Consider the following 27,982-nt stretch of genomic DNA (forward strand, 5'->3'; position numbering starts at 1 on the left):
CTAAACCTGAATATTAACCAAACATTAGTCTTATGTCAAAGTTCCCCTGTGTGCTGTGCTCTGATTGGAGGAGACCCGTGTTTACACAAGCCAATGGCACAACCCACGCAGATAAGCGTTTACTTTCCACTATTTCCTTTACAGTCACTGAATTTTATGCATGGCTGCTGATTTACACCTGGGAAAGGAAGGACAGCATCTGTTATGTATGAGGGCATGGTGGCAGCACTTGTTATGTATGCGGGCATGGTGGCAGCACTTGTTATGTATGAGAGCATGGTGGCAGCACCTGTTATGTATGAGAGCATGGTGGCAGCACTTGCTATGTAAGAGGGCATGGTAGCAGCACCTGTTATATATGAGAGCATGGTGGCAGCACTTGTTATGTATGAGAGCATGGTGGCAGCACTTGTGTATGAGGGCATGGTGGCAGCACTTGTTATGTAAGAGGGCATGGTGGCAGCACTTGTTATGTATGAGGGCATGGTGCAGCACTTGTTATGTATGTGGGCATGGTGGCAGCACTTGTTATGTATGAGAGCATGGTGGCAGCACTTGTGTATGAGGGCATGGTGGCAGCACTTGTTATGTATGAGAGCATGGTGGCAGCACCTGCTATATATGAGAGTATGGTGGCAGCACTTGTTATGTATGAGGGCATGGTGGCAGCACTTGTGTATGAGGGCATGGTGGCAGCACCTGTTATGTATAAGGGCATGGTGGTAGCACTTGTTATATATGAGAGCATGGTGGCAGCACTTGTTATATATGAGGGCATGGTGGCAGCACCTGTTATGTATGAGAGCATGGTGGTAGCACTTGTTATATATGAGAGCATGGTGGCAGCACTTGTTATATATGAGGGCATGGTGGCAGCACTTGTTATGTATGAGAGCATGGTGGCAGCACCTGCTATATATGAGAGTATGGTGGCAGCACTTGTTATGTATGAGAGCATGGTGGCAGCACTTGTGTATGAGGGCATGGTGGAAGCACTTGTTATGTAAGAGGGCATGGTGGCAGCACTTGTTATGTATGAGAGCATGGTGGCAGCACTTGTTATGTATGAGAGCATGGTGGCAGCACTTGTGTATGAGGGCATGGTGGCAGCACTTGTGTATGAGGGCATGGTGGCAGCACCTGTTATGTATAAGGGCATGGTGGTAGCACTTGCTACATATGAGGGCATGGTGGCAGCACTTGTTATGTATGAGGGCATGGTGGCAGCACTTGTTATGTAAGAGGGCATGGTGGCAGCACTTGTTATGTATGAGGGCATGGTGGCAGCACTTGTTATGTATGCGGGCATGGTGGCAGCACTTGTTATGTATGAGAGCATGGTGGCAGCACCTGTTATATATGAGAGTATGGTGGCAGCACTTGTTATGTATGAGAGCATGGTGGCAGCACTTGTGTATGAGGGCATGGTGGCAGCACTTGTTATGTAAGAGGGCATGGTGGCAGCACTTGTTATGTATGAGAGCATGATGGCAGCACCTGCTATATATGAGAGTATGGTGGCAGCACTTGTTATGTATGAGAGCATGGTGGCAGCACTTGTGTATGAGGGCATGGTGGCAGCACTTGTTATGTAAGAGGGCATGGTGGCAGCACTTGTTATGTATGAGAGCATGGTGGCAGCACCTGTTATATATGAGAGCATGGTGGCAGCACTTGTTATGTATGAGGGCATGATGGCAGCACTTGTTATGTATGAGGGCATGGTGGCAGCACTTGTTATGTATGAGGGCAAGGTGGCAGCACTTGTTATGTATGAGAGCATGGTGTCAGCACTTGTTATGTATGAGGGCATGGTGGCAGCACTTGTGTATGAGGTCATGGTGGCAGCACTTGCTACATATGAGGGCATGGTGGCAGCACTTGTTATGTATGAGGGCATGGTGGCAGCACTTGTTATGTATGAGGGCATGGTGGCAGCACTTGTTATGTATGAGGGCATGGTGGCAGCACTTGTTATATATGAGAACATGGTGGCAGCACTTGTTATGTATGAGGGCATGGTGGCAGCATTTGTGTATGAGGGCATGGTGGTAGCACTTGCTATATATGAGGGCATGGTGGCAGCACTTGTTATGTATGAGGGCATGGTGGCAGCATTTGTGTATGAGGGCATGGTGGTAGCACTTGCTATATATAAGGGCATGGTGGCAGCACTTGTTATGTATGAGGGCATGGTGGCAGCACTTGTTATATTTGAGGGCATGGTGGCAGCACTTGTTATATATGAGGGCATGGTGGCAGCACTTGTTATATATGACAGCATGGTGGCAGCACTTGTTATATATGAGGGCATGGTAGCAGCACTTGTGTATGAGGGCATGGTGACAGCACCTGTTATATATGAGGGCATGGTGGTAGCACTTGTTATGTATGAGAACATGGTGGCAGCACTTGTTATGTATGAGAGCATGGTGGCAGCACCTGTTATGTATGAGAGCATGGTGGCAGCACCTGCTATATATGAGAGTATGGTGGCAGCTCTTGTTATGTATGAGGGCATGGTGGCAGCACTTGTGTATGAGGGCATGGTGGCAGCACCTGTTATGTATAAGGGCATGGTGGTAGCACTTGTTATATATGAGAGCATGGTGGCAGCACTTGTTATATATGAGGGCATGGTGGCAGCACCTGTTATGTATGAGGGCATGGTGGAAGCATCTGTTATGTATGAGGGCATGGTGGCAGCACCTGTTATGTATGAGGGCATGGTGGCAGCACCTGTTATGTATGAGGGCATGGTGGAAGCACCTGTTATGTATGAGGGCATGGTGGCACTGGCAGCACCTGTTATTAATGAGGGCATGGTGGCAGCACTTGTTATGTAAGAAGGCAAGGTGGCAGCACTTGTTATGTATGAGGGCAAGGTGGCAGCACTTGTTATATATGAGAGCATGGTGGCAGCACCTGTTATTAATGAGGGCATGGTGGCAGCACTTGTAATGTATGAGGTCATGGTGGCAGCACTTGTTATATATGAGGGCATGGTGGCAGCACTTGTTATATATGAGAGCATGGTGGCAGCACCTGTTATTAATGAGGGCATGGTGGCAGCACTTGTTATGTATGAGGGCATGGTGGCAGCACTTGTTATATATGAGGGCATGGTGGCAGCACCTGTTATTAATGAAGGCATGGTGGCAGCACTTGTTATGCATGAAGGCATGGTGGCAGCACTTGTTATATATGAGAGCATAGTGGCAGCACCTGTTATAAATGAGGGCAAGGTGGCAGCACCTGTTATGTATGAGGGCATGGTGGCAGCACTTGCTGTGTATGGAGGGAATGGACAGGGTGACAGAACTTGTCAGATATGGGGGGGGGGGGGGCTTAGTGATAGCACGTGTTTGACATGTAGGTAGCCCTTGTTAGATATAGATGGGAGCAGTGCCTGCATGGGGAGGCCCTGCTAGTGACATAATCGATGATTACGTCCGACTGAAGCCTCCCACCCGAATGCTACCTAATTTATGCAATTCCTGCTAGATTTGGTACGGCAAGCAAAGGGTGTATGACAGTGTACCTGATTGGCTGACAGGCGCCTGATGACCAAATAAAGGTAGGAAATTGCTAGAGCTGGGAGTGGGCAATTGTGTGTGTTGCATAGAGTATATGGTGACAGCAATTGTTGGAGGAGGGTAGGTTGGGGGGGTGACTGCACCCTCTATATATATATTGTGGGCATAATGGCAGCACTTATGTATGGGGGAGGGGGTGCAGGGTGACAGAACTTGCCAGGTATGGGGGGGGGGGGGAGCTTGGTGACAGCACCTGTTGGGGCTGCATGAAGCTACCCTCCTATAATAAACATAAGCATACTTTTTATAATGTTTGGTTAGTGCTACATTTGTGCCAATTTGAGTGAAAAAACAAAGATTTATGCTGCTTTCGTTTTGAAGCTAATAGAAACTATCCAGACTGTGACATCATCCAGCCCCCATACAACAGTGCATGGTCATGGTTGGGTAGTGCTGCATTTGTGTTGCAAAATGTTGCCTGTTGGCTTAGCTGACAACCATTCCCTGACTCCTGGCTAAGAGCCAGTCCACACTAGGTCCGGAAACGTATCCGTGGCTGCGTTTTTCAAACCTGATGAAAAACGGAGTCCCGGATACTAATGTTGAAAATAGCAGCCAGCCTCACCCAAGTAAAAAACGGATCCGTCTGCATTTGCGGGGATCCGTTTTCAAAACCTGAACGGAAGGTCCGGATCTGCTGCATTTTCACGCAACGGATCAGGACCACGGATACACGCAGGGGTAGTGAAAGTAATGAGAAAACGCATCTCCAGCTCCACAGGCAAAAAACGGATGTTAAAACAGATAGCCTGAGCTTTATGATTGGCCCAAAAAAATACTCCCACTCCTTCCTAATGATGGAGACGTTTTCTGTCAGGGAAAAACCTGAACGGAAACGGATGCAAAACTGGTGCACTTTCATCAGTTTGCAGTACGGTGGGTACTTCCCCTGATCCGGACTGCAGTGTCTGTCCTGCAACCGGGTCTAGTGTGGACCCACTCTAACTGATAACCACCCCCTAGCTTCCAAATACCTGCTTGTTTTAATGACTTATCTGACTCTACTTTAGTACCACAGCAAGAATATCCGACCAGTACTCACTTCACTGGTCCTGTTTGGGTGTACTTTGGGGAATGTAATTTGGTGTCTTTCTGAAGTGCAACACCGTCGTCATCAGAGGCTCTTAAAGTGAACCTCCAGACTAAAAATGGACTCAGCAGCACTGAAAAGGCCTGGTGTTTCTTTAACAGTTTCACAGCATCAGAACTTTGTTTCTCTTATACAAGCCTCATTTTTAGCTGCACGGAAGAAAACTGCCCGGGCATTTTTCCCCTGATGCTGTGCAAAGCATGATGGGATTTCTGATGTTGTTGTTCTCTTTCTGCTGTTTTGGTGCCATTTTTTTTGTTAAAAACATTTTGAATTTGACATTTGAAGCCTAGGGCGTGCAGCTGGGAGAGGTTATCAGGACACAGGACAGTTGGAACTGTGCTCATGCTCCCTGTCACCCCCTTTCAACCACAAAGATGGCTGCCCCCATGAAATCACAAACATTTGCCTGTTCTTTTAAAACAGGGTGGGTAAAAAATTATATTACCTATCTTTTCTAATTAACATAACTAATGTAACTTAATGACAGTATGTTTGTTTAGGCTGAAGTTCCCCTGTAAGAAGAACAGATAGGTAAATAAACATTGTGCCAGAATCTACACAGTACTAGTTAGTCCCGGTTCACATATGCGTTTTTTTGCGGAGCCGGCCATACGGATCCACCATCAGGATCTGGTAAAAACAGTTTTTACAGCCAGTGTGCTGGCAGTGTGTTTTCTATTTGTTCCTGTGTAGCTGTAAAACCTTCAGTTTCCATTCCGCTGAGTGAAACAGTCCACAAAATTGGGTCCTGCCGCATTTTTTTGTCCATTCAGCGAAAAGGACCACTGAACCATACGGCCGGTTCCGTTGGTAAACGCAGATGTGAACCGGGCCTTAAACAAATCAGCACTCAACAAGCCCTCAGATGAGCCTCCCGAGGTGAAATCAAGTTTTGTTGTGACAGTTTGTTCCACTTTGCTTTACCCATGCCATGATGAATTGGCCATACAGTGTCCTCGACTATTCAGGCATTCAGTCTGCGAGTTAAGAAATATCTCCTTCTCAAACTTTTTGGAGTGACGGGCCGGGCACCTTGTTGGCTTTAAAATATTTTCAAGGCACCCCTGGGCAAAAACAACTACCGAAATGTTATGACCTTTAATTAGCAACCCCCCCAAGTAGCAGCATCCCCCCTCCAAGTGGTCACTGATCCACCCATTGTATATCAATGTGCGGTTGTATTACCTGATAGCAATGCACAAAGGTTGGGGATGAATGACGAGGCACCCCTGGGAGTTGTTTGGGATGCACCAGGGTGGACACACAGTTTGAGAACCCTTGTCCTAATCCTTCAGAATCCCCTCATCAGTTCTTCCTCACAACGTAGTGTACTGTTTTACTGTAAATTGGACTAGTTTCATTCATGTTTCTCCTTCTCTACAATGCAGTCAACAACACGTTATCTCCAACAAGAGATGATGTATTGCTTTTATCATGCTATTTATCAGAAACACACCTTTGTCCTACGTACTGAAACGCTCCGTCAGCTGCGACGTCACATTCTCCACCTGTGACCAGCCAACTATCCACACTACTTCATTGCCTAATCCAAGCTTGTGTCATTCCAGACAGGCACTACACTCAGCATACTGCATTTACATGTCCCAACTCCCAACTGTCCCCCTTTTAGAGGGACAAGCCTGACTTTGGAACTAAATTCTCCAACCAGCCCTTCTATTCCATCCCATCCTATTCGGGTAGTGGTCACCTGTCAAGCTGTTTTTGCACTGTGGCTGCAGATTGCTATTCTAAGAAGCACTGAGGAGTATTTGACTGGCATTATTTTCTTTCTTGCTGGTGGCTTAAAACCGGGGACCCAGCGCAGTAAGGTGAGAATGCAAACCACTACGCCACCATGCTGCCCAAGTGATATGTTTGCCTATTCATGAAGGCCTACCTGCTGAAACTTCCATAGTAAATATGGCTTTCATTCCCAGCTTTTGAAGAACAATTAACAAGAAAGCAGTTCTTGGGATGCAAGGGGCAAATTACTGTTTCTAAAGCGTCCCAACTACTACACAGACAATAATAAAAACTTGGCAAGCCTGCAGCATTACATTAACTTACATGGTCACCTACATCCAGCTTATTCCCTTTTTCGGTATAGGTCCTTTCGGTTGATGCTTGTCTAAGGTATAGATCAGATTAGGGATGTTCAATTAGATGCAAATAATTCAAAATTGATGCAGAACTATGCAATTTTTCGCTTGAAGATGGACCAATTGAATCCCACCTTGGCTTAATTTGATTGGTCCATTTTCAAGCTGCATGTATTTACATATACAGTGGGTTGCAAAAGTATTCGGCCCCCTTGAAGTTTTCCACATTTTGTCACATTACTGCCACAAACATGAATCAATTTTATTGGAATTCCACATGAAAGACCAACACAAAGGGGTGTACACGTGAGAAGTGGAATGAAAATCATACATCATTCCAAACATTTTTTACAAATAAATAACTGCAAAGTGGTGTGTGCATAATTATTCGGCCCCCTTTGATCTGAGTGCAGTCAGTTGCCCATAGACATTGCCTGATGAGTGCTAATGACTAAATAGAGTGCACCTGTGTGTAATCCAATGTCAGTACAAATACAGCTGCTCTGTGAGGGCCTCATCGGTTGTCTAAGAGAATATTGGGAGCAACAACACCGTGAAGTCCAAAGAACACACAAGACAGGTCAGGGATCAAGTTATTGAGAAATTTAAAGCAGGCTTAGGCTATAAAAAGATTTCCAAAGCCTTGAACATCCCACAGAGCACTGTTCAATCGATCATTCAGAAATGGAAGGATTATGCCACAACTGTAAACCTACCAAGACAAGGCCATCCACCTAAACTCACAGGCCGAACAAGGAGAGCGCTGATCAGAAATGCAGTCAAGAGGCCCATGGTGACTCTGGACGAGCTGCAGAGATCTACAGCTCAGGTGGGAGACTCTGTCTATAGGACAACTATTAGTCATGCACTGTACAATGTTGGCCTTTATGGAAGAGTGGCAAGAAGAAAGCCATTGCCGTTTGCAGTTTGCCACAAGCCATGTGGGGGACACAGCAACCATGTGGAAGAAGGTGCTCTGGTCAGATGAGACCAAAATGGAACTTTTTGGCCAAAATGCAAAACGCTATGTGTGGCGGAAAACTAACACTGCACATCACTCTGAACACACCATCCCCACTGTAAGTATGGTGGTGGCAGCATCATGCTCGGGGGGTGCATCTCTTCAGCAGGGACAGGGAAGCTGGTCAGAGTTGATGGGGAGATGGATGGAGCCAAATACAGGGCAAACTTGGAAGAAAACCTGTGTTGTAGAATGGCCCAAAGTCCAGATCTAAATCCAATCGAGAATCTGTGGCAAGATTTGAAAGCTGCTGTTCACAAATGCTGTCCATCTAATCTGACTGAGCTGGAGCTGTTTTGCATAGAAGAATGGGCAAGGATTTCAGTCTCTAGATGTGCAAAGCTGGTAGAGACATACCCTAAGGCTGGTGTCACAGTGGGACGTTACAGGCTCACGTTAGAGCAGCCTGTAATGCACCCCACCGCACAGCAATGAAAAATCAATGGGCTGTTCACAGAGCCCACGTTGCGTTACATAGTAACGCTGCGACACCAGACAACGTACTGCATGCAGTACTTTTTAAGCGGCAGAGCTGCGTTAGACTGCTTGCACATGCTCAGTAACGTTGGGGAGGAGCGGAGAGCGGCCAGGCACATGGCTAATTAATATTCACTGCACTCAGTGACGTGCAGTGTTTACTTCCTGGAGCGGCCGCTCTGTGCAGCGATTGGCCGGCGGGACCACGTGATGCCGCATGCGTCCAAGAGTGCGCATCACGGCATCACGGACGCCAGAGTGAGCTGCACAACACAGCTCACTGACGTCCAAAGCAGGGAGCACCAGGCGTTGCGTTAGGGGCACGTTATGCGACCATAACGTCCCCTAAAACGCAACGTCCTGGTGTGAAGCCAGCCTAAAAGATTGGCGGCTGTAATTGCAGCAAAAGGTGGTTCTACAAAGTATTGACTCAGGGGGTTGAAAGATTACGCACACCCCACTTTGCAGTTATTTATTTGTAAAAAATGTTTGGAATGATGTATGATTTTCGTTCCACTTCTCACATGTACACCACTTTGTATTGGTCTTTCACGTGGAATTCCAATAAAATTGATGCATGTTTGTGGCAGTAATGTGACAAAATGGGGAAAACTTCAAGGGGGCCGAATACTTTTGCAACCCACTGTAAACCTTGCAAAATTCTCCATCAGCTTAGAATTTTTTTGCATCTCTAAATGACATAAGGACCCCAGGAGTTGATTGAAACAGTGGTTTCCATCTTAAACGTCTTAAGGTGTGTACACACGCACTACAAAAGGCAACAACGTGTCCGCCGGACCCTCCCACTGGGCGGTCTTTTAGCCAACAGTAGTGCATGTGTACGCGCTGTCGGCGGACTGATAAGGCTGTTTCTGAACTGAGCAGATCGTTCATAAACAGCCTTATCAGTCCGCCGACAGCGCGTACACATGCGCTACTGTTGGCTAAAAGACCACCCAGTGGGAGGGTCCGGCGGACCCATCGTTGCCTTTTGTAGTGCGTGTGTAAGCACCTTTCTTCTAGAAAGAGCAAGACTTTCCTTCTTTCTCACCACTGGTTTTATGGACCACCATTTGCATACAATTCCTTGTGTCATTCATTGCAGGGCCCAGCAGAAACTTTCCAAAATATTATGAGAGTTTGACAGAGCATCTCTCAGGTCCATATTCCTGTTCATATGTATCCATTTCACAATCTCTCTCCCTTGTACATCTCCTCACTAGTTTCAGATACCACACCAACCGCAATCTCAGATCTGCACAGGACCTCCTTCTGTCTCCTCTAGAATCACCTCCTCGCATTCAGGTGTACAAGTTTTCTCACGTGCTTCACCCCTTCTCCGGAATATCCTGCCACGACACATCTTTCACTCTCCAACCTTTGAAATCTTGAAGTGCTCCCTCAAAACTCACTTTTCCCAACAAGCATAGCCTCTAATTTAGGACATTCTCCCTTAGCCTCTGGCCAAGTTGTACTCCTTACTAAATATTTAAAGTATAAATATAACTTATAAAACACATTGGGCTTGATTCACCAAGACAAATAGCATACCTTATCAGAGTTAACACGTCTTCTCAAAGTTATCACGCCTTATCAGAGTAGCATAGCGAGCACTACGAACTTATGCCTGCTAATTGGCAATGATGAGAGCTCCACTCGTCCTGCCCTGAGCCCCTGCGGGTTCGTATGCTACTCTGATAAGGCATGTTAACTTTGATAAGGCATGCTATTTGTCTTAGTGAATCAAGCCCATTGCCTCTAAATATTGTATACCACCCCTTATCTTGTTTCCTCCCTACTCGTTTAGATCGTAAGCTCACAAGGGCAAGGCCCTCTCACCCTTTTGTATCTTGGAATTAGCTATACATTTTATCACGTTTCATTTGTCACTGTAATTACTATGTCTACCAGCTCTGTATAATGTACCAATGTGTATATGATTGTCTGTATTGTTATGTAGGTATGTATGTTGGTAATCATGATAAGAATTCCCCTCCTCTGATATTTTGGACCAGTAATGTTTAGGTGACTAGTATTCCTCTAGGTTAGATTCTTCAGGCTGATTGCTATGGTTATCCTCAAGACAGAGCAAAGTGTCTCCTTGTGTTTCCCCGCCCCCTTTCCATATTATTGTACATCTGTGTATGCTTGGAGTCTGTAGCTCAGATCAGGGCAACTGCCTCAGATCAGGAATACAGGTTAATAATTAACTGATAGATTCCACAGAGTAAAACATACAGGAGATGGACTTTGACCCGTTATTCATCTAATATCATATTAGATCCACATATTAATAATTTTTTAAAAAAAAGAGATTTTATAGGGCAAGATATACAGGAGATGGACTTTTAGGTATTATTCATCTAATATCATATGCAATCTACAAAGGAATAGTTACAAAATATATTATTGTCTTTGGTCTCATATACATCTACTACATACCTCCCAACTTTTTGAGATGAGAAAGAGGGGCACTTAAGCCACGCCCCTGCCACACCCCTGATCACTCCCCAGACACACCCCTAGTCATGAATACCATAAAGATTTCATAAGAAAAATTTGTTGTTTTATAACTCAAACCACACTGGACCTTCCTATCCTGGTTCATTTTCCTTCATATTAACATTTGAAAATAAGTAATATATCAAATTAAAGGATGGGAATAAAGTTTACAGTGAATCAAACACATTTTTCAGTAGAGAAATATATATATTTACATAGAAAGAGGGACAAAGTCCTGAAAGAGGGACAAATGAGGAGGAAAGAGGGACAAATGAGGAGGAAAGAGGGACAAATGAGGAGGAAAGAGGGACAGAGGGACAGGGCTCTCAAAGAGGGACTTGTCCCTCTAAAAGAGGCACAGTTGGGAGTTATGCTACTACAATTAGAAAGGATGCACACGATTTGTTTTGTAATATTTGTTTTATTACTTTTTTAATGCTTAGCACTAAAAATTTGATTTTTGGAAGTTATTTAATAGGAACAATATTTAAAGTACACCTGAAGTTAGAGGAACATGGAGGCTCTCCTTTTAAACAATACCAGTTGCCTGGCAGTTCTGCCAATCTACTGTATTTGGCTACAGTAGAGTCTTGCATCCCCGAGTGCTTCAGAAGACAAGCAGCTCCACACTGCGCATCTGTGAAAGCGCATTCATGCGCAGTATGGAACGGCTTATATTCAGAATGACTTGGGTACACGAGTACTTCTGAAGCCTTCATCAGGACTCCCCAAGGCGTATTCAACCAGGTGGTCGAGTAACTTTCACAGAGGGACAGTGGTGGAAAGAAGGGACAGAGAGAGGGACGGGAATGCCTGTATGAGATCCAGAGCCATACCACTCAATAGGTATCTAATCTAACTGTTTTTTTTTTTTTAAGAGAACCCGAGGTCAGGGGCGTAACTAGAAATGCCCGGGCCCCCCTGCAAAGAAACAAGAAGTAACATGAAGCTCTTAGAGTTCAGAGACCTCCGGCGCCGCCGCCCGCCCGCTAATTATTGCAGGAGGGGGAGCGCTGAGAGGAGAGCCCGAGGTGAGGAGGGGGGGGGGGGAATGTCCCCTCTCCCCATCGATCTGTGGCCACACTCTCCTCTTATGTTGCGACCCCTCCTGCCCCCCAAAGTCCCTGGGCGGGCCCTAGGGGGCCCCGGGTCGCATCCCCTATTGTTACACCGGTGCCTGAGGTGGATCTACGGTGGGCAGATGGGACACAGAGCCATGTTCTCTGCCCAATGACATGGCTCTGTGTCCCTCAACTGCCGCTCTGCCCCTTCAACGCCTAGGTAAAGCCCCCCCCCCCCTCCCCCCGAGTTTAGCGTCAAGATTTGTAGCTAACTTGGAGATTAACACAGGGGAGAGGAATTCCTTGTTTAAAACGCCCGCCAGGGGCGTTCCTACAGGGTTTTTTTTTTGGAGCCCACCTCAGGCTCTCTTTAAGGAAGCAGAGTTTATAGCAAACCTGAAGAAAAAATAAACTTAAGAGATAATGACTTGTATGTGTAGTACAGCTAAGGAATAGAACATTAGTAGCAAAGAAAATAACCTAATATTGTTTTCCGGAACAGGAAGAGTTAAGAAACTTCAGTTGTTATCCATGCAAAAGAGCTTCTCGGACCTCTGCGACCCAACTTGGGTCTAAGACGGACCTGTTTTCTGAAGCAATTAAACAGCCAATAAATAGTGAGAGACAGCTTGAGATTAGGTTCAAAGGGTCATTATTTCTGCTTAGCTTTATAGCTTAAAAGACAGAGTGTGGCTTTAAACTGCAACTGTGATAGTATGAGGCAATATTATAAGAAAAAAAGCTACATAACTGAAAATAAAAACATGAGACTCTTTTCTTTGCTACTAATGTTGTATTCCTTATCCATGCAACACATACAGTTAATTATATCTTACGTTTTTTTATTCCACTTCAGGTTTGCTTTAAGGCAAATATCCAATAATAATATTATAATATCCGATCCGTGTGGGCGTAATTCTTTGTGCGTCTTGAATTGTATCATTTGTGTGATTCTGTGGAGGCCGCGGAGGGACTGACAGAGAGGAGCAGCATTAGAGAAGCGGGAGGAGAGGTGGATGAGGTGTGACTGGCAGCCAGTGGAGGGACTGACAGAGAGGAGCAGCATTAGAGAAGCGGGAGGAGAGGTGGATGAGGTGTGACTGGCAGCCAGTGGAGGGACTGACAGAGAGGAGCAGCATTAGAGAAGCGGGAGGAGAGGTGGATGAGGTGTGACTGGCAGCCAGTAGAGGGACTGACAGAGAGGAGCAGCATTAGAGAAGCGGGAGGAGAAGTGGATGAGGTGTGACTGGCAGCCAGTGGAGGGACTGACAGAGAGGAGCAGCATTAGAGGAGCGGGAGGAGAGGTGGATGAGGTGTGACTGGCAGCCAGTGGAGGGACTGACAAAGAGGAGCAGCATTAGAGAAGCGGGAGGAGAAGTGGATGAGGTGTGACTGGCAGCCAGTGGAGGGCCTGACAGAGAGGAGCAGCATTAGAGGAGTGGGAGGAGAGGTGGATGAGGTGTGACTGGCAGCCAGCGGAGGGACTGACAGAGAGGAGCAGCATTAGAGAAGCAGGAGGAGAGGTGGATGAGGTGTGACTGGCAGCCAGCGGAGGGACTGACAGAGAGGAGCAGCATTAGAGGAGCAGGAGGAGAGGTGGATGAGGTGTGACTGGCAGCCAGTGGAGGGACTGACAGAGAGGAGCAGCATTAGAGAAGCGGGAGGAGAGGTGGATGAGGTGAGACTGGCAGCCAGCGGAGGGACTGACAGAGAGGAGCAGCATTACAGGAGCGGGAGGAGAGGTGGATGAGGTGTGACTGGCAGCCAGTGGAGGGAATGACAGAGAGGAGAAGCATTAGAGGAGCGGGAGGAGAGGTGGATGAGGTGAGACTGGCAGCCAGCGGAGGGACTGACAGAGAGGAGCAGCATTAGAGAAGCGGGAGGAGAGGTGGATGAGGTGAGACTGGCAGCCAGCGGTGGGACTGACAGAGAGGAGCAGCATTACAGGAGCAGGAGGAGAGGTGGATGAGGTGAGACTGGCAGCCAGCGGAGGGACTGACAGAGAGGAGCAGCATTACAGGAGCGGGAGGAGAGGTGGATGAGGTGTGACTGGCAGCCAGTGGAGGGAATGACAGAGAGGAGAAGCATTAGAGGAGCAGGAGGAGAGGTGGATGAGGTGTGACTGGCAGCCAGTGGAGGGACTGACAGAGAGGAGCAGCATTAGAGGAGCAGGAGGAGAGGTGGATGAGGTATGACTGGCAGCCACAGAGGGACTGACAGAGAGGAGCAGCATTAGAGAAGCGGGAGGAGAGGTGGATGAGGTGTGACTGGCAGCCAGCGGAGGTACTGACAGAGAGGAGAAGCATTAGAGGAGCGGGAGGAGAGGTGGATGAGGTGTGACTGGCAACCAGCGGAGGGACTGACAGAGAGGAGCAGCATTAGAGAATCAGGAGGAGAGGTGGATGAGGTGTGACTGGCAGCCAGCGGAGGGACCGACAGAGAGGAGCAGCATTAGAGGAGCGGGAGGAGAAGTGGATGAGGTGTGACTGGCAGCCAGCGGAGGGACTGACAGAGAGGAGCAGCATTAGAGAAGCGGGAGGAGAGGTGGATGAGGTGAGACTGGCAGCCAGCGGAGGGACTGACAGAGAGGAGCAGCATTAGAGGAGCGGGAGGAGAGGTGGATGAGGTGTGACTGGCAGCCAGTGGAGGGACTGACAGAGAGGAGCAGCATTAGAGAAGCGGGAGGAGAGGTGGATGAGGTGAGACTGGCAGCCAGCGGAGGGACTGACAGAGAGGAGCAGCATTACAGGAGCGGGAGGAGAGGTGGATGAGGTGTGACTGGCAGCCAGTGGAGGGAATGACAGAGAGGAGAAGCATTAGAGGAGCAGGAGGAGAGGTGGATGAGGTGTGACTGGCAGCCAGTGGAGGGACTGACAGAGAGGAGCAGCATTAGAGGAGCAGGAGGAGAGGTGGATGAGGTATGACTGGCAGCCACAGAGGGACTGACAGAGAGGAGCAGCATTAGAGAAGCGGGAGGAGAGGTGGATGAGGTGTGACTGGCAGCCAGCGGAGGTACTGACAGAGAGGAGAAGCATTAGAGGAGCGGGAGGAGAGGTGGATGAGGTGTGACTGGCAACCAGCGGAGGGACTGACAGAGAGGAGCAGCATTAGAGAATCAGGAGGAGAGGTGGATGAGGTGTGACTGGCAGCCAGCGGAGGGACCGACAGAGAGGAGCAGCATTAGAGGAGCGGGAGGAGAAGTGGATGAGGTGTGACTGGCAGCCAGCGGAGGGACTGACAGAGAGGAGCAGCATTAGAGAAGCAGGAGGAGAAGTGGATGAGGTGAGACTGACAGAGAGGAGCAGCATTGGAGGAGCGGGAGGAGAGGTGGATGAGGTGAGACTGACAGAGAGGAGCAGCATTACAGGAGCGGGAGGAGAGGTGGATGAGGTGAGACTGACAGAGAGGAGCAGCATTACAGGAGCGGGAGGAGAGGTGGATGAGGTGAGACTGACAGAGAGGAGCTGCATTAGAGGAGCGGGAGGAGAGGTGGATGAGGTGAGACTGACAGAGAGGAGGCAGCATCACAGGAGCGGGGGGAGAGGTGGATGAGGTGAGACTGACAGAGAGGAGCAGCATTACAGGAGTGGGAGGAGAGGTGGATGAGTCCTGCAGCTGAGTTCATGGTGGGCTGGTGTGGAGTGGATACAATTCCCCAGCCAGAGATAACTGTAAGGCGAATGCCTGATTCATGCAGGGCTTTATTTTAATCTTCTGAGCAGCACTTTCTTCAGCCTCTGCAACCCTGAAAATCAAAGAGAGTACATGTCTCTGAGAAGGGTTTTATTATTAATTCATAGTATATGCACACAATGTTATTTCAGACAGACACCTCTTGTACACCTAACTACCTACCCTCCCACCCAGCTACCTAACTGCCTACCCGGCTACCTAACTGCCCACCCTCCCACCCGGCTACCTAACTGCCCACCCTCCCACCCAGCTACCTAACTACCTACCCTCCCACCCAGCTACCTAACTGCCTACCCTCCCACCCAGCTACCTAACTGCCTATCCTCCCACCCGGCTACCTAACTGCCCACCCTCCCACCCGGATACCTAACTGCCCACCCTCCCACCCGGCTACCTAACTGCCTACCCGGCTACCTAACTGCTCACCCTCCCACACGGCTACCTAACTGCCTACCCGGCTACCTAACTGCTCACCCTCCCACATGGCTACCTAACTGCCCACCCTCCCACCCGGCTACCTAACTGCCCACCCTCCCACCCGGCTACCTAACTGCCCACCCTCCCACCCGGCTACCTAACTGCCCACCCTCCCACCCAGCTACCTAATTACCTACCCTCCCACCCAGCTACCTAACTACCTACCCTCCCACCCAGCTACCTAACTGCCTACCCGGCTACCTAACTGCCCACCCTCCCACCCGGCTACCTAACTGCCCACCCTCCCACCCAGCTACCTAACTACCTACCCTCCCACCCAGCTACCTAACTGCCTATCCTCCCACCCGGCTACCTAACTGCCCACCCTCCCACCCGGATACCTAACTGCCCAACTCCCACCCGGCTACCTAACTGCTTACCCTCCCACTCGACTACCTAACTGCTTACCCTCCCACCCGGCTACCTAACTGCCTACCCGGCTACCTAACTGCTCACCCTCCCACACGGCTACCTAACTGCCTACCCGGCTACCTAACTGCTCACCCTCCCACATGGCTACCTAACTGCCCACCCTCCCACCCGGCTACCTAACTGCCCACCCTCCCACCCAGCTACCTAACTGCCCACCCTCCCACCCAGCTACCTAACTACCTACCCTCCCACCCAGCTACCTAACTACCTACCCTCCCACCCAGCTACCTAACTGCCTACCCTCCCACCCAGCTACCTAACTGTCTACCCTCCCACCCGGCTACCTAACTGCCTATCCTCCCACCCGGATACCTAACTGCCCACCCTCCCACCCGGATACCTAACTGCCCACCCTCCCACCCGGTTACCTAACTGCCCACCCTCCCACCCAGTTACCTAACTGCCCACCCTCCCACCCGGCTACCTAACTGCTTACCCTCCCACCCGGCTACCTAACTGCTTACCCTCCCACCCGGCTACCTAACTGCCTACCCGGCTACCTAATTGCTCACCCTCCCACCCGGCTACCTAACTGCCTACCCGGCTACCTAACTGCTCACCCTCCCACATGGCTACCTAACTGCCCACCCTCCCACCCGGATGCCTAACTGCCTACCCTCCCATCGGGCTACCTAACTGCCTACCCTCCCACCCGGCTACCTAACTGCCTACCCTCCCACCCGTCTACCTATCTGCCTACCCTGCCACCCAGCTACCTAACTGCCCACCCGTCTACCTATCTGCCTACCCTCCCAACCGTCTACCTATCTGCCTACCCTGCCACCCAGCTACCTAACTGCCCACCTGGATATCTATCTGCCTACCCTCCCATCCGTCTACCTATCTACCTACCCTGCCACCTAACTGCCCACCCATCTACCTATCTACCTACCCTCCCACCCGTCTACCTATCTGCCTACCCTCCCACCCGGCTACCTAACTGCCTACCCAGTGCAGTGCCTGCACCGCAAATAGCGTGCCAGCCTGCCCAACCACCCTCCCTCCAGGTAATTAATGTTAGCCCACTTTAGACCTGGCTACATATACTGCATTTTGTGGGGAAATCTGACAACAATCTGATTGCATTTTGTGGGGAAATCTGCTGACAATAAGTAGTTTGCTGTTTAATGTATTGCTCTTCATTTGTAGCTTTTTCTTTCCTAAGTGGCAACCCCTATTTCATGTACAGGTGCCCCCTTGGACTGTAGCCGCTCCGGGCCTGGACCTTTGTGGCCTTTGCAGAGAGCCACCCCTGGATGTACCTACCTATCTGTAGAATGTCCTCCGGCAGGGATGTGGTCACACGGAACCAGCCAGGCTGACAGCAGTGGAAGTTCTTCCCGGGAGTGACACAAACCTTCTCCTCTATACATTCCTTCCATAATTCAGTCTCTGCTTCAAACGTCGGGCTTGTCAAGTACTAAACACAACAGACAAATGGCAAAAATCATCACGTTTTCATGTTTACTTTCGGGATGTACCAGACCAGTTACAGCATGGAAGGGGGTACACAACAGCAGCTAGTGTCAGTATCTAATTTCCGGTAACGCTTTGCCAATACTCGCTGTACAGATGTGCTCCTGTTGCCGGGCACTCTCTGCGCATGAGCGTGACGTCGCCACATATCTGCCCAACACGTCCTGCAACTTCCTTTTTGTGTACCAAATTATGTGTGTACCAAATAAGAGTCAGGTAAACTGGGGAATGATCATTTATCAACAAGGAAAGTAATAGAGATTTTAACTTTTGGATTGCCAGGTTAGCGTCCTTATTACTTGTTTACTAGATAAAAATAAAGAATTGATTTTTTATTTTATGCCCGACAGTTACACTTTAAGGGGGGCATGTGATTGTAGTGAGACAACCTGGCTACTAAGGGATGCTCATGGCAAAGACCTTGTTGGCATCTTCTGCAGCACATTAGGAAATTGTAAGTGTAAACGGATTAGTTGATGGGGAAATGCACAGATTTGCATTTCTTTTTCGTATTATGTCCTTATTTCACCTGTAACTGATCTACAAAAGCTTTAAGTTCGGTTTGAACCAGATGAATAGCTCACCTTACTGAGGTCGGCCCACACAAAGATGCCTGTGGCCCTGCTGTGCACCGATATCCCCATCTCCTGCAGTGCGCTGATCACTGTCCTCTGTGCCTTTCTCATACGCTGTTTACTGGTGGGGAGAAAGGTATCGTCCAGCCAATCTAAGCCAAACCACAACGAAAGGAAAAATTTAGACAAGAAATACTCGAAACTTGAAAAATTGGAATATTGTGCAAAAGTCCATTTATTTCAGTCATTCAACTTAAAAGGTGAAACTAATATATGAAATACAAAATACAATTACATGCAAAGAGAGATATTTCAAGCCTTTATCCTACTTAATAATCCCCCTGTGTCCCTGCGTCCTCCTCCTGCGTGTCCCTGCGTCTGTGCGTCCTGCGCATGCACAGCATGCGGGCGGACTTTAGAACAGGAGGAGGATGGGGCCAGGGGGGCGGGTGTGTGTGGGCGCGGTGCGCATGTGTAGTGACATGCAGCCGGCGGCGGTGACTGGCGGGAGGGGGTTGTGAGGGCAGCCTAGAGCCCGGGCTTAGGTCCACTAGTTTGTTATAATGTTGATGATTACAGCTTATAGCTTATGAGAACCTCAAAATCACAATCTCAGACCATTAGAATAATGTTCAATATTTGTCAGACTCTAAACAGTTAATTCATTCAAAACACCTGCAAAGGGTTCATATTTCATATAGGAGTTTCACCTTTAAAGCTGAATTAGGGCCGATTCTCACTTGCTTTAAAAACGTATCCATGCGATCGGCTTCCACTTGTTACAAAACACGGATCGTACGCGGATCCATGTGCTGCGGAACGCGAGACGGAGCGCAGAGTCCCAACTTGGCCCCTTTTTACCGGATCGGAAAAGGTGTCCAATGAAAGCCTAGGAGAATGGACGTTGTCCGTTCTCACTAGGCTAGTCGCCGCATCTGCGTGGCCCCTTTCGCATCGCCACCATGACATCATACTCACGTGTCCCGCCGCCCGGTCCCTTCAAAACACAATGGGCTGCAAAAAACCAATGGGAATCCTCAGCAACAGGGAGGATTCTCATTGGTTTGTGCTGAACCAATGAAAATTCTCCATGCTGCTAGGGAGATTTGCCCTGCTGCAGCCCATGGAGAGCCACATTGCTTCTGCTGGTCTGTGGGCTGTTGTTGGGACTGAGCGGCGGGACAGGTGAGCGGCCATGAGTACGGGCGGACGTGATCAATGCTGCTGACTGCTGCGGCAGCACGGTGGCATAGTGGTTAGCGCTCTTGCCTTGCAGTGCTTGGTCCCTGGTTTTAATCCCAGCCAGGTCAACATCTGCAAGAAGTATGTATGTTCTCCCCGTGCCTGCGTGGGTTTCCTCCAGGCACTCCGGTTTCCTCCCACATACAGATAAGTTAATTGGCTTCCCCCTAAATTGGCCCTAGACTATGATACATACACTACACGATACATGCATAGACATATGACTATGTTAGGGACTAGATTGTGATCCCCTCTGAGGGACAGATAGTGACAGGACTATATATACTCTGTACAGTGCTGCGTAATATGTCATCGCTATATAAATAAATAAACTTATGAGGGCAAAATGGACAGGGTGTGGGCGTAGAACGGCCAGGCGTGATTGTTGCATGAGGATGCAGAACGGTCAGGCGTGATTGTTGCATGCGGATGCAGAACAGCCGGTGCGCATCCGCTTCGCAGATGCCCCTACTGCTTGAACCGCCCCTTACTGAAATAAATGGACTTTTGCGCGATATTCTAATTTTTGGAGTTTCACCCGTATCACAGTTTTTGGACTATCACTATGCAGGGAAATCCAAGACACAATGTTACAGTGATTCTTATGGAATAGTCTGTAATTATTGCATTCATTGGAAACGTTATTACTTTCTGAAATATTTCGAAGCCATTTTACAGCTATTGTCCGCAGCATTAGTAAGTGGAATTACTGTCAGAGCTTTCTTAGACATGCATTCATCTTATTTAACCAGTAAAGGGTCTGATACATAATCAGCTTTTGTCTGCCTCATTTTTCTTGATCTCATCAGAATCAATCATATTAATCCGCATTAAGAAGTTTTGGGGTTTTTAAAAAAAAAATGAATTTAGATTAATTCTAATACATAGACAGTATTACACAATTTGATTTACTTACGGGTGGACAGGCCCAGACAATAGGACAGAACAAAGGAAAATGGAGATAAGTGTAATTATTCACTGGAAAATAATTCTCTCTTCCCTGAAATCAGACTGCTTTGAATCGTATAATTTTGTCAGGCAGAATCTACAAACCATAGGGGTTCTCAACAAAAATTTCATGGAGTCCTTCCTCCCCTCCCCAAGGTGACCCAAAACATATCATTACCCCCTTCCTCCAATAAGTGTAGCTGCATACCTCCTCTCCCCCACCCAGGGCCGATTTTACCATAAGGCACTGTAGGCACGGGCCTAAAGGCGCCTAATGATGGAGGGGTGGCTCACTCTGCTCCTCGAGTGCAAGATGGCGCCGGACTCAGACGCCTCGGCCACAGGGCTCCGGCCTTTTTTATATTTTTAGAGGGCTATCCCTCCTCCACTCACCTCTGGCTTCACCTTTCGCTTAGGTAGGAGGCGGAGGACATGGCCACTGCCGGTCCGGCTCTCTATCAGCCACTGATCGCAGCAGAGGACGGCCAGCAAGAGGATCAGCTGCTCGCTCTGGGACCCACGTGCAGCGTGCAGGCATGATGAGGCATCATGGAGCTCTGCCGATCTGCCGCCGGACCATCAGCGACACCACCCGCTCTGTCACTACCACAGTACTGAGGGCTCCCAGGGGAGAGGCACCCGTCCTCCGTACGTTCCTGTGCAGGCCACCGGCTCCTCTGCTGGTCGGGTGCGCCCCGCCTCACTCAGAGGACCAGCTGCTCGGGTGGATCAGCGCTCCTGCACGGGCATCTTAGTTGCTGCCCGCCTGCTTCCCCGTGCCAGCCCCTCCAGCCACCGCTATGACAGAGGCCTCAGGGATCGGCTCCCACACCTAAGCAGGCAAGGGAGAGCTGCCGACCAAGAGCATAGCGGTACCACGGTACCCCGCTACCCAGGGCGACCAGGACACCACCAGCACTGCAGGAGCAGCCTTTCTCCGCAGCCCCGGTTTGGGGAGGCTACAGGATCCCCCTCCACCACGTGGGCCGCTGCGATGGGGCCTAGGAGTCCAGGAAGCCAGCCGGAGCATGTGGGACACCCCACATGCTGGAGGCCTGACCACCACCGCTTCCTGCGGGGCCTCCCACGTGGAATCCAGAGAGGGCCTTCACCAGCCACAGCCCCCAGCCTGCTCGCCACCCAGGGTCTACCCCTGCCACTGCCGTGGACCAGGTCAGCCTGCACCACCTCCCAGCCCTGAAGTTCAGCGATCAGCCTGCTCCACCACCCAGCCGTGTAGATCCACGTGGGGTGGGCCACCTAGCGATTTTCCACAGGACGACCACTACTCGGACTGACTGTTTGTATCCTGCAGCCCAAAAAAGATTCTGCCTCTGTCTCTCCCCCTGCCTTGGCTCTCTTTCTTCTACACCAGGGGTCTCAAACTCGCGGCCCGTGGGCCATTTGCGGCCCTCGATACAATATTTTGTGGCCCTCGCCGGCAAAAGAGACACGGAAGCGAACTATTATTTGCCTATTTTGCCTTTCGCTTCAGTGCTCCCAAGTAATCCGCTGCATCCCCGTCGCTAAACGAGGGCTGCAGAGCCCCCAAATCCCCCGGGCAAACATCCACGACTGCGCTGAGGGGCAGAGCTTCCAGCTGTAGCTCTGCCCCTCCTGACGTCAATCACCGCACGGATCGCCGCCTCTCCCCGCCTCTTTATGTGAAGGAAGAGTGATTGACGTCAGGAGGGGCAGAGCTGAAGCTGGAAGCTCTGCCCCTTCCAGGAAATGCCTGCTTATAGCTCCCCGGGCGATTTGAGGGCTCTGCAGCCCTCGTTTAGCGGTGGGGACACGGCGGATTACTTGTAATGGGAGCACTGAAGTGAACTCCTTTATGCGGCCCAGCCTCATCCTGACTTTGCCTCCTGCGGCCCCCAGGTAAATTGAGTTTGAGACCCCTGTTCTACACTCTCTCTTAGCTATCCCTTCTCTCTTCTCTCTCTCTATACACTCTCTTCCAGGTCACACTGCGGGGATCTAGGACTGCTGCGGAGCTGAGCGAGCGCCATCGGTAGACGGCGGGCTGCTCCCCTCACACAGCACTCCAGACTTCCCCACGCGTCCTTCACTAGATTAAGGGCTCTATGTATATATAGGTATATGCTTACTGTACTACTGTACCTGATTGTATGTGTTGGATTGCTCGTATGTGTTTGTACCATCTCCGACCCTGTTGTGCCAAAAATAATTCCGGGTACAACCCCCGTTGTACTTGGCGAAATAAATATGATTCTGATTCTGAGTGCCTCCCTCCCTCCTTCCATATGCAGAGTCCTGAGTGGAGTGTAAATGAGCTACCTAATACTAAGAGGCATCTGTAGCTACCAATGATGGGCAAGGGAGAAGAAACTGCTGGACCCGCCAGCACACCTGCCATGTGGTTTGGTTGGGGGTTTGTAGGTTCATGGAGGGCAAAGTCTAGGGTGCTAGGACACTGTGCCTATAGGCCCCTATGAATTAATTTAGAGTGACCAGACGTCCCGGATTGCCCGGGACACGTCCCGGATTCGGGGTCCGCTGTCCCAGGCTTAATGAGGTCCCGGGAAATGTCCCGCTTTCAGCAGCGGGACGTCCCGGCCTCGGGACTCTGGCCACTCTCTCCTCAATGAACTGGCAGCGGCGTCTATAGACGCCGTGCCAGTTCATTGCCTGCAGCCCCGCTCCAGCCTCCTCTTCCGGTGTCTGTTTCCGACACCGGCAGGCGAGCAGGGCTACGGCAAGATGGCTGCCGAAGCCCTGTACTGGAGACCTATTTGTGTCTCCAGTACAGGGCTTCGGGCGCCATCTTGCCGTAGCCCTGTCAGCGCGGGAGAGAAGAGCAGGAGAAACAAGACGGTCCCGGGACGGAGCAGCGCGCCAGAGGCCGGACACTTCTGCCAGGTGAGTAAATCATTGCTTTCTTTTCCAGGTGAAATGTTTGCCCGCATTAGGTTTCTTTTCCAGGTGAAATGTTTGCCCGCATTGTTTCTTTTCTAGCGAAATGTTTGCCCGCATTGTTTCTTTTCTGGTGAAATGTTTGCCCGCATTGTTTCTTTTCTAGCGAAATGTTTGCCCGCATTGCGTTTCTTTTCTAGCGAAATGTTTGCCCGCATTGTTTCTTTTCTAGCGAAATGTTTGCCCGCATTGTTTCTTTTCTGGTGAAATGTTTGCCCGCATTGTTTCTTTTCTAGCGAAATGTTTGCCCGCATTGCGTTTCTTTTCTGGTGAAATGTTTGCCCGCATTGTTTCTTTTCTAGCGAAATGTTTGCCCGCATTGTTTCTTTTCTGGTGAAATGTTTGCCCGCATTGCGTTTCTTTTCTGGGGAAATGTTTGCCTGCATTTTTTTTTTCTAGCGAAATGTTTGCCCGCATTGCGTTTCTTTTCTGGTGAAATGTTTGCCCGCATTGTTTCTTTTCTAGCGAAATGTTTGCCCGCATTGCGTTTCTTTTCTGGTGAAATGTTTGCCCGCATTGTTTCTTTTCTAGCGAAATGTTTGCCCGCAGTGCGTTTCTTTTCTAGCGAAATGTTTGCCCGCATTGCGTTTCTTTTCTGGTGAAATGTTTGCCCGCATTGTTTCTTTTCTAGCGAAATGTTTGCCCGCAGTGCGTTTCTTTTCTGGTGAAATGTTTGCCCGCATTAATTCTTTTCTAGCGAAATGTTTGCCCGCAGTGCGTTTCTTTTCTAGCGAAATGTTTGCCCGCAGTGCGTTTCTTTTCTGGTGAAATGTTTGCCCGCATTGCGTTTATTTTGTACCGACATGTTGCCCGCATTGCGTTTATTTTGTACTGACATATTGCCCGCATTGCGGTTATTTTCTGCTGACATGTTGCCTATTGCGTTTATTTTCTGGTGTCCGGGGTAACTGTTACTACATTTATTATTTAATGGTCATAGATGGCTATGTTTGCTGCTTTGTGGTTACGGTATACTATTAGCATCACACAGTTTCTGCACACCCATGATGCAAAGTCTCGTTTGTCCACTTCATGGCGTAAACACTGCTTTCTTATGCCTCGCTGTTACATCATTACGTTAGCTCCGCCCATACAATGTCATGGCCACGCCCATTTTTTCGCCGCTGCGCGCTCAGTCCTCCCCACTTTTCGACGCGGCGCGCACGCGCGCCGCCCCCCTCCCCGTCCCAGGTTGGACCCACAAAAATATGGTCACTCTAATTAATTCCAGGGCTGCCCCCACCACAAATATAACATGTGGGATGTATAACCCTCCCACTCCCACAATAGGTGTGGCTTGTGTAAAATCAGGGGCGGTTCTTCCATGCAGCTACGTGAATCACGTGTTTCAGGGCGGCAACAATAAGAGGGCAGCAGGAGGCGTCTCCCCTGCCCAAATATCCCCTCCTCTCACTCCCCATCTCCCCTTCCCTAAATGGGCGGTGGAGCTTCACTCACCTGTTCTTATCGTTCCAGCCATGGAATCTCCATCCGCCCATCCAGCGTCCTCTATCCATGGTTACAGAGGTGATCTGTGATCTGTTACATGCTGCCGGGTCACATGAGGTGCTGCTGTAGTCAGAGAGGAAGCAGGACTTCATGTGTGGCTGGTGATCCCATCACTAATCTGCTGAGAGTGGGTGAGTGATGCGGCATCGGTGCAGCACATACCCGGCATTCTGGGGATCGGATGCTGCGGGCCAGCAGGGAGGAGATGCTATGGGAGGAGGTGCAGCACATACCCGGCATCCTGGGGATCAGATGCTGCGGGCCAGCAGGAAGGAGATGCTATGGGAGGAGGTGCAGCACATACCCGGCATCCTGGGGGATCAGATGCTGCAGGCCAGCAGGGAGGAGATGCTATGGGAGGAGGTGCAGCACATACCTGGCATTCTGGGGATCGGATGCTGCGGGCCAGCAGGGAGGAGATGCTATGGGAGGAGGTGCAGCACATACCCGGCATCCTGGGGATCAGATGCTGCGGGCCAGCAGGAAGGAGATGCTATGGGAGGAGGTGCAGCACATACCTGGCATCCTGGGGATCAGATGCTGCGGGCCAGCAGGGAGGAGATGCTATGGGAGGAGGTGCAGCACATACCCGGCATCCTGGGGATCAGATGCTGCGGGCCAGCAGGGAGGAGATGCTATGGGAGGAGGTGCAGCACATACCTGGCATCCTGGGGATCAGATGCTGCGGGCCAGCAAGAAGGAGATGCTATGGGAGGAGGTGCAGCACATACCCGGCATCCTGGGGATCAGATGCTGCGGGCCAGCAGAGAGGAGATGCTATGGGAGGAGGTGCAGGACATACCCGGCATCCTGGAGATCAGATACTGCGGGTCAGCAGGGAGGAGATGCTATGGGAGGAGGTGCAGCACATACCTGGCATCCTGGGGATCAGATACTGCGGGTCAGCAGGGAGGAGATGCTATGGGAGGAGGTGCAGCACATACCTGGCATCCTGGGGATCAGATACTGCGGGTCAGCAGGGAGGAGATGCTATGAGAGGAGGTGCAGCACATACCCGGCATCCTGGGGATCAGTGGGTCAGTAGGGAGGAGATGTTGTGTTAGGGGAAGCAGAGGGAGATAAGCGTAGTGCCGGTGCCTGTAATCCAAAGCCGATGTGTCTCTCCTCTCTGGTCCTGCTTTGCCTACACGTCAGGGGGGCATCGTCACAATGTATTACTTCAGATGGCAAAAAGTCTACAACCGGCCCTGCTTGTATGTATATGTACACATTTAAATGTTACTGTTTTCGTCATAATGCCGCTTTAATCTCCATCAGTGCTGGACTGGTCTGTTGTTTCCTGTGTATCAGACATCTGGCAGCTCTTAGTGTAATGTACACATTTCTTTTGAGTTTCTATTTTTATACCTATAATAGGCTTCCCTAACAAAAGGATAAATAGGTCAATGCGTAGTCAACTGTGATGAAAGGTCGCACGAAGGTCATTAATCTCTCATCAATAATGTACTATATATATAGACACTCAATAATGTACTAGATATGGACACGTACAGAAAATGTGATCAATAGAACCAATCAATCCACTGTCTTGCCAAAACTGATCTATTGCACTAGGAAAATGTTTTGGCAATGGAAGGGGGGCTAAGATAAGAAATATACAGTAACGCACGGTATGTTCTCAATATTCGCTGTGAGCATTTTCATCCAACCACAAGGAGAGTCATTGTTCTGATGAAAAATTGCTTCCTGGAAGGTCGTATATGTTTGATAACTTCTCTGGGGACTTGAGGGTTTTTTTTTCTGATAAAAGCTTATACATTTTACATATAAGACCTTTGTTATGTGAAGTCTCCAGGCTTATCTCTTGGAAAGCAGAACTGTTAGAAATCAGCACATTCTTCGCATATTTAAATAAAAATTGTTATTTAAAACTGTATAAAAGGGAATGTACCCTGAGGGAGGGAGGTGAAGTGGGGACTAAGGACAACATTTCCCTCAACAAGGAGAAAAGTAACAAAGTATTAGTTGAGTGAAATAGACGATCTTTAATGAGGCACTGCAGTGACATATAGTGATCTTATATAATAAAACCCTTGTCCCTGCATCCTCCTGTGTCCCTGTGTCCATTGTTTCTGGCCCGCATACGCTGCACATTGATGGACTTAGTGCAGAGTCGTGGGTTGCAGCCGTGCGTGCGCATGTACCGTGACTGTGCTTGTGCGAAGGTGACGGCTGTACGCACATGGGGGGGGATTGCAGCTGTGGCCTAGTGCCCGTTTTTTAATGGCTGGGCCTTTTTACTAGTATTCAATAAATAAATTAGGATACTGACCTTTATGGCAATTTTCATGGTTTCAGCTTCGGAAACATTTCCTCTATCTACAGTGTTTATTGGTATGTAGCGCCGCCCTCCCAGTGATGCTTAGCCTAGGCTGTTTAGCTATGCGGAATTCTCCTCCCAACGGATTCTGGGATAACAGGCATTATTTTCACTGGTTTCAAAATTCTCTGAAACAAATATTCCTGAAGGATCCATCTGAAAATGGCGCCTGCAAATAATGGCGCATGGTGTTGCCGCTATTCCGTTTGTCGCTTATCGTTATTTAATGTTAAAGCCTTATCGTTATTTAGCGTTAACACACAGAACCCTCTCTGTACCTATCCCTAACCCCTAAACCCCCCCTGGTGGTGCCTAACCCTAACCACCCCCCTGGAGGTGCCTAACCCCTAAACCCCCCCTGGTGGTGCCTAACCCTAACCACCCCCCTGGAGGTGCCTAACCCCTAAACCCCCCCTGGTGGTGCCTAACCCTAACCACCCCCCTGGAGGTGCCTAACCCTTAGCACTCCCCTGGTTGTGCCTAACCCTAACCACCCCCCTGGT

At 49.5% G+C, this 27,982-nt stretch overlaps 1 protein-coding gene across 1 annotated transcript in view; it reads right to left on the reverse strand.

The window, feature by feature from the left end:
- Nucleotides 1–13,957: 13,957 nt before the first annotated feature.
- Nucleotides 13,958–27,982, reverse strand: part of LOC137518060 (1-aminocyclopropane-1-carboxylate synthase-like protein 1) — a 51,456-nt gene continuing 37,431 nt past the window's right edge. The window contains exons 12-14 of the mRNA XM_068235274.1: nt 18,512–18,654; nt 17,718–17,871; nt 13,958–15,594 (exon numbers count right to left, since the gene is read on the reverse strand). Of these exons, the coding sequence (XP_068091375.1) occupies nt 15,551–15,594; nt 17,718–17,871; nt 18,512–18,654 (341 nt within the window). The 3' untranslated portion in view covers nt 13,958–15,550. The remainder of the gene's footprint in view (nt 15,595–17,717; nt 17,872–18,511; nt 18,655–27,982) is intronic.

The sequence above is a fragment of the Hyperolius riggenbachi genome, chromosome 5 (genome assembly GCF_040937935.1).
Source record: "Hyperolius riggenbachi isolate aHypRig1 chromosome 5, aHypRig1.pri, whole genome shotgun sequence".
Taxonomy (NCBI): domain Eukaryota; kingdom Metazoa; phylum Chordata; class Amphibia; order Anura; family Hyperoliidae; genus Hyperolius; species Hyperolius riggenbachi.